Source organism: Brassica napus, chromosome C5 (genome assembly GCF_020379485.1).
Source record: "Brassica napus cultivar Da-Ae chromosome C5, Da-Ae, whole genome shotgun sequence".
NCBI lineage: Eukaryota > Viridiplantae > Streptophyta > Magnoliopsida > Brassicales > Brassicaceae > Brassica > Brassica napus.
The window spans coordinates 30,619,102-30,626,576 of NC_063448.1; the positions used below are offsets into that span (position 1 = coordinate 30,619,102).

Consider the following 7,475-nt stretch of genomic DNA (forward strand, 5'->3'; position numbering starts at 1 on the left):
AAAAACATGGCTGATTTATGAGCTCAAGCTGACTTACGAACATAAACAAGCCTTAAGTGACAGTTAATTTACAGAAACTTGCTGATTTTTGAGCTTACGAACACAAGTTGCAATTGATTTATACATCGGCTGGTTGATTTGTTGAAAAATTGCATGAGTTGTAGATTGGACACGAATGAGTTTTTTTTTTCTCGTGCTCATGTAATGATCATCGGCTGGCTGAGTTATAAAATTGACGGGTTAGTTATGGGAGATAGTTACGCCTGATTTACGTATTACCAGCGTAAATCAGTTGTAATGAGATGGATTAATGGTAACTCCGCCTAATTATGTTTGATTTACTAGAAAAGATTAATTATTAAAATAGCATCATTTGACGGTTGATCTTTTTTACATTACAACTGACTTAATATTTACGTTTTCGTTTGGTGGCCTATTTTCGCACCCAATTTTTTGTTGCTTAATTATTAAAATAGTATTCACGTTGCGACTTGTAACATTTGTACTTGATTGCTGATTTACGTGTTTGTTTGGTGGCTTACTTGTCATATAAGAAAAAAAATGACATCATATCAGATTTATCATGTCATCAGCTACTATTTTCCATGTCATTATTTACGTTACAGACAATCTCAAATTAATTACTGTTTATGTTGTGACACCTTATCTTCTTCTTCCTTCTTCTTCTACCTTCTTCATCTGATATCCATATACAACATTTCGAGGGTCTAGAGTTATGCATTTAAATAAGAAAAAAACACACGACGAATTTGCAAAGTCGATACTCGATGATTACGGAGTGAGTCGAGCCATCAGATTCAGCTGTGCTACTTGTTCTCGAATAAAGCTTTGAACACTATGGTGCACAATACTATATCATTTTACGTCTCTAATACTCGACAATTGAAAAGTTTTCTAAGCCTATGGAAAATCGAACAATTCGTCTTTGTGTGGAGATTACGGGAAAAGGATAGCGAAATTTGTCGGATTTACTACTACGATGCAGCTGACTTAATAATCAGCTTCATGCCCCTCCTCAGCTTCATGCCCCTCTTCATCTTCATCCCTCACATCAGCTTCATCCCCCTCCTCACCTTCATCCCCCTCCTCAGCTTCATCCCTGTCATGTCCCCGATCCGAGATAGGATCGTTGGGACGAGCCATGGTGCGGGGAGACGCACCAGTCAGGTCATTAGACCAGTAGACAAGCATATCATGGCTCAGGCATAGGGTTAAGGGCATCAAAGTGTTGAAACTTAACCAGGGTGAAGAAAGAATGGGTTTAACGAAGCTGGACGAGTGATGTGGGAGCTGGACAGGACAGCGGCCGAGTTTGGGCAGCTCAGGGAAGCTCAATGGGAGCTCAGTTAGTATGCATCAGCTCGTTGAGCTGGAAGGACTAGCTCACTCAGCTGGGACTAGCTAGCAATCAGCTCAACTCAGCTGGGGCGAGTGTTCATGTCCGGGACGGTTACAAGGGCGGTTATGGGGGTTCAGTTAGATGGTGAGGCCACGGCATGGACGGTCAGTTAAAGGGATTGGCCTTGGCATCAGGATAGAGAACCGACAGGGACAGTAGCAGTTGGAGGCAGTTGAGGACCGGTTGGGGGCAGTTATTGCCGAACGGTTGCAAGGGAAAGAGAGACACCTTTTCGGTTACAACTCCCACCCCTTCGGCCCATGGCAGTTCCGACTCCCTCTCTCTATAAATACAGAGCCCTGGATCCAGATTTACACACAGAATTCTTGAGGGGAACCTATGCCAAAATCATGAGAGAAAACCCCAAAAGGAAAAGAGAGAACCGACGATCCAAGGAGAGAACCGGCGAGAGGCTTGGCTGTTCCAGGAGAGACCGGATCGTGGGAAGCAAGGCCTGAAGAGATGGATACCAGACAGAGAGACAGAGAGAAGGACAAGGAGAAGGAGATGGCGCCTGGGGAGAGAACGCGTGGTGTGGACGGCAAGCGATCGGCCCTAGTCGGCTGATGATCCGACCGGGCTTGTGGCCGGTTCTCTATGCGCCTACATCTACTCTCTCTATCTCTTTAGAATTGTTTGTTTTATCAGATTATTGTGTTGGTTTCTCTGTTCATACAGGGAACACTGAACCAAGGCCTTGGCCGGTTCAGCATCCAAGTCCTAGGCCTTTGGTCGGACTGTTCTTGGTCGGATTTGGATATTCTAGTGTGTTGAGTGGGAATCTGTTTATGGGAATCTCTTAGTTGGGATTTATCAGGGATTATCAGGAATTTTAATTAGTTTTTGAGAATTTATTTGAGTATGTTGGTTTTGGACAAATTATAGATAATAAGTAACCGAACCATACTTATCTAGACTTGATGTTAGGATATCGGCCTTATGAGTGTGTAATGTGTCTTGTGTGGTTTCAGGATCGGACATGGACCGTGGTAAGGGAAAAGCACCGTGAAGACTCAGGCCATGGGAAGATGTGTGGTGAATGGGTTATTGTAGATAGATGTGAAGTACTGATAGCCTATTGTGCAACTTGTGAACTTATGTTAGATTAAGTGTGTATGACTTATTAGGACGAACCTAAGGATGATGTATGGATCTCAAGTTTATATTTATACAATTGATTTGCCCCTTATGTTCTTGTTAGACTGATTGTCTTAAAACTCATTTGAATTGAACTTAAAAAGATAAGATTTAGAAATCAGATTACTCGGACTTAGATTGAATGGTTAAGGCCGCATATCAGTTTGGGCTTAAGAGCCGGGATCGGGTCTTACAATACCCCTCCTCAGCCTCATCTCCCACATGATCTTCATCTCTTGCTAAAGCTTCATACACAAAGACGTACTTCATGCGTTTTAGTTATCTCGAGCAAGTTCCGAAGTTGTCTATCACTTGTAACATGAATAGGAGGAAGGTCTGGAACCATCTGTTGTAATGAGTAGGTTAACTCCACAGACTCTGTGTTCATGTCCAGGTTATAATCTTCTTGAGTCATTTCAACAACATCAACATGTGTCGAACCTTCACTCAAAAATAACATTCTCGCTCCTTTGAAATGATCAACCACAAAATTCCAACATCCATGTTTCAACAACCATTCTCCATACACTACATGTAACTGACGCATCATCTGAAAAAGTCAAAATAAAACACATTAGCAAACTTAGAACAAACAAAACAAAAGTTTATTAAAGATCAAAGTGGACAACTTCAATCTAAGTCCTCCTGGCGACTAAAATATACGTCGTCTGGTCAACGCAGAAGTTATTTTTGCAATTGACTTTGAAATCTGTTATTTCAGACGACTGAAAAATAAGTCGTCTACTTTGGTTTGGTTAAAAAAAAAATTCCAAAAAAGCTAGACGACTTACATTTCAGTCGTCATAGGTTAGTTTTGCATTTGACTCGATTATTTCAGAAGTTTGACTTTCCGGGACGACTTAGATTTTAGTCGTCTAGTGAAAATTAAAATAATAATATTTTTTAAAAAACTAGACGACTTACAATTAAGTTGTCATAGGCTAGAATTGAAATTGAAAAAAAAACTTCAATATTTAATTATATATAGATGACTTACAATTTAGTCATCCGTCATACGACTTACATGTAAGCCATCCAGGATTTACGAGGTTTGACCAGAATCTCGGAATAAAATCCTGGACAACTTACAAGTAAGTCGTCGGGTGGATGACTGAATTGTAAGTCGTCTGGGTATAATTAAATATTAAAGTTTTTTTTTTAATTGCAAAACTAACCTATGACGACTTAATTGTCGTCTGGTGTTAATAAAATATTGATATTTCAATTTTCACCAGACGACTGAAATGTAAGTCGTCCGGGAAAGTCAAACTTCTGAAATAATCCAGTCAAATGCAAAACGAACCTATGACGACTGAAATGTAAGTCGTCTAGGTTCTTTGGAGATTTTTTTGTAACCAAACAAAATCAGACGACTTAACTTTTAGTCGTCTCAGAAAACAGATTTCAAAGTCAATTGCAAAAATAACCTCTGCGTTGACCAGACGACTTCGAGGCAAGTCGTCTACAGCCAGACGACTTCCCATCTAAGTCGTCTAAAGAACAAATTTGGAAAAAAACTCGATTCCATACCTTAAATTAGTGAGAAAACTTCCTTAGCACACATAAGGCTTCTTCAAGCCCACAAAATCTCAAACTAAAGTGACCTACCCAGAATCTTTAGCTTCTATGACTCTATGAACCATAAAAAATGTAGAATCAAAATCTTGGGTTTTTAGCTCAATGTGGAGAGAAAATGAGAGATATGTTGTGTTTAGTTCACAAGAATGGAAAAAAAAGAAGGCTAACTCGATTTTGGGAGCATTAAGATCTTCAAATTGGTTGTTCATGGTGGTTGGGGTATTGATGACAATGGAAATCTTGTAATTACTTGAAGATGATGAGGGTGAGAGAGTAAAAACGTCATTTTCAAAAAAAAAAAAAAAATTGATGGCACTTTCGTGAATTATATGAACTTCTGGGGTGAATAGGGCAAAACCAATTTCCAAAAAAATGGAAGGTTAGTTTTGTGTTTGACTTTAAGTTGTAGGTCAAATTCTGCAAAAAACCCATAAATTTATGTGGATGATTTGATCAATATGTGGGATAATGGTGAATCAATTCAGAAGTTTAAAAAGTATCTTGGTGACTGCTTTCATATGAAAAACTATATCATTGGAATACCATCTTTCATATGAATACCATCTACATTCATCCTCTGAATCAATACACATAATTAAGTTATTTATTTATCATACCTGAGAATTTACATGAATAATCAAGCTAATTTCCAACTGTTAACAATCTCAAATCAAACAAATCGAGCAATTGTCTTGCTCACCAATTCATTTACTGTTTTAAAACCTATTAATCTAGCTTTATTTCGAAGACTATAAATCAATTGTGTAATACCAGAGTCTTTGTGGATTCGATCCCTAAGTACTATATCTGAATTTCTTATTTGAGAGAGTAAATCACTCTTTAAGGTAATTTGAGTGATATCAGGCAACAAGATAATTTTTGAATCTCTGAATATTAATCATGTAATTAGTTGGAGATAACTCTTACAGTTAAGTCGGTATAATAGGTATTAGCGTTATCGGCAATCTCTTGTAATGTATATATGAGAACGTTCATCCGCTGAATCAATACACATAAATATTCACCTAAACCTTTTTTACACATGCAATACACGAGAGATAAAAACAATATGATAAGTCGAAACTAGTAAATGTAACACTGGGCATAACGGGAAATGGATCCAAATCATAGTCGAAACTAGCTAAAAAACAAAAAAAAAAAGACATGTATATGACCGACGGTGATAATTCGGCGGCTACCAAATTATGATGCGAAGTTTGGAGCTTCTAGTTAAATGTTATAAAATTTAGAGAGAGAGCGAGAGAGAGAGAGAGAGAGAGAGATCATAAGCAACCGTTACTTATTAAATTGTTTAATGCGAAAATTCATCCTCATATCATTTATTACATAAATACGAAAATTATTTTGCTCAAGTCCCTAAAAAACCCAAAAGCCTAACAACTACAAAGGAAATTAAACTCCAGCTAAAGCTAAACCTCATTTCCAACAACACAATTATTAATCTAAATAAGATTTAGCAATTTCTCCATCGGCTCCTTTAGGGTAAAATCCACCGGGGATACTCTCATTTCCAGTTCCATACACAATCCGTAGAATTTCCTCCGGAGTGCGATCAAACGCAAGCGACATCTTATCCCCAACTAATACATTCCCAGCCACATTTTCCTCAGCACCCATGGCTTTATGCACAACCAACCCCTCGTCTTTCACACCCCTTTTTCCCAATTTGTTCCTTAGATCAGATATCCTATCCGTGAAAGCTGCAACCGAGACACCATAAGGATGGACTATGTGTTTAGCCCTTGCATATAACATTGTTCTTATCACCGCGTCCTGGCCTGATTCTACTCCCAAAAGTCCGGCTACTAACTGTACAATGTTTGAGTAATTAACATATAATATATATATATATATATATATATATATAATGCGAAAGTTTTCAAAATTTTCATCTGAAAATAATTGATAAAATAAACAACTCATCACTACTTGTAACCATGGTGTTTACATCACTCACTTCTTTCCAATTGAAGATTTTGAATATATAAAATATTATATAAAAAAAAATCATTTCATGAGACTTTAGACATCAATGAAATTTTACGAGCTTTATGCTTTGTGAAAAAGACTTTACCAGCGTTATTACCTACACAAATTAATGAAATTCAAAACTATCTATATTGATGTGATGAAACGTAATGCATGATGTTAGAAACTGAAATTTCATCTTTTCGCAATAAAAAAAAATTTACATAGAAACCCAAAATTTCTGGTTTGAAGATGAGATTATATTTACCGCTAGAAGAGAGTAGTTTAGTTTTGTTACCTTCCGTGACGCGGGACAATGCAGTTTCGGGTTTGCGCCAACGTAGCCGGTGAGACCAACATAAGGGACCAAATATGAAGCAATGAGGTAATTGTAAGAATTGGCATAAGGATCAAATGGTGGCACAAATTTTCGTCCGAATGCATCATCCATAACTTTCGCAAATGATTTTTTACTTAAATCAAGAAGCGGCCTTGCAAATCCTTTCACCGTTTTCTTGATGGCCCTGTGATATTTTTAATTTTTACTTATATATATTATTAGAAGAAAAAAAAACATTTTACCTGCCTAACACCTATAATTAGTTAAATATTGATTGACAAGAATCACACATGATCACAACAACAGTGTATACACACTATGAAGCCAAATAAACATTTTACCTCAAGTGGCCAACCTCTTGCCAAGCAAATTGCAAAACAATATCTCTTGTCAAACGATCGAGATTAGCTATCTGAGCTCCAATAGGACTTGGCCCTCCCATCGTTAAACTTGGTGCGACTGTATCTAGACCAAACCCTAATGCTCCGAACAAGAAAAACTCAGCTTCAAGATACTCCAAATTCAACGGAAACTCTAATAATTTTCTGTCTTGATCTGTACAGTTCGTCGTTTGCATGGGGCAACTCATAACCTGAAGATGGCAAGTGTTGAAGAAGAACAACACCATCACTATTGGAACCAATAAGCTTCTTCTCTCTTCAATGATTCTCATTTCTACAAGAAAAAATCGTTTTCTTTTATTCGTTTCTGATTTATGTGTTTCTGGTTTGGATGTGATTTCTTTATTTATAGGGCTTAAGATATGAGTGAAGAGCAGAAAAAGTCTACTGTTTTGGCGGTACTCCGGAGAGGATTTCGCTGATACTCCCCCGTTGCGTTTTATCTGCTGGAGGAGTGCCACGTGGAGTTTTGACATCTTCAGTTACTATTTTGAGGACACATGATGTCAAACAGGGTTTACCCATTCCGTTCCGTCCCGTATCGTGGCGAGTTACGGCGGACCTGTTCTCCGCGGACTGCAGTCTTCAATATGCCGGTCCAAACCCGTAC

At 37.9% G+C, this 7,475-nt stretch overlaps 1 protein-coding gene across 1 annotated transcript; it reads right to left on the minus strand.

Annotated features, from left to right (window-relative positions):
* Positions 1-5,423: 5,423 nt before the first annotated feature.
* On the minus strand, positions 5,424-7,192 carry LOC106364961 (desiccation-related protein PCC13-62-like). Its single transcript, XM_013804433.3, has 3 exons — positions 6,806-7,192; positions 6,423-6,648; positions 5,424-5,965 (listed from the first exon to the last, which is right to left on the minus strand). The coding sequence occupies exons 1-3, from the start codon at positions 7,135-7,137 to the stop codon at positions 5,594-5,596; spliced, it is 930 nt and encodes a 309-aa protein (XP_013659887.1). The 5' UTR covers positions 7,138-7,192; the 3' UTR covers positions 5,424-5,593.
* Positions 7,193-7,475: the final 283 nt, after the last annotated feature.

Excerpts from the sequence above, each read along its gene's own strand:
- LOC106364961 (XM_013804433.3), bottom strand. The coding sequence starts at position 7,137 with ATGAGAATCATTGAAGAGAGAAGAAGCTTATTGGTTCCAATAGTGATG. Across the intron at positions 6,649-6,805 it reads CAAGAGGTTGGCCACTTGAG|GGCCATCAAGAAAACGGTGA; the intron begins GTAAAATGTTTA and ends AAAATATCACAG. Across the intron at positions 5,966-6,422 it reads ATTGTCCCGCGTCACGGAAG|TTAGTAGCCGGACTTTTGGG; the intron begins GTAACAAAACTA and ends AACATTGTACAG.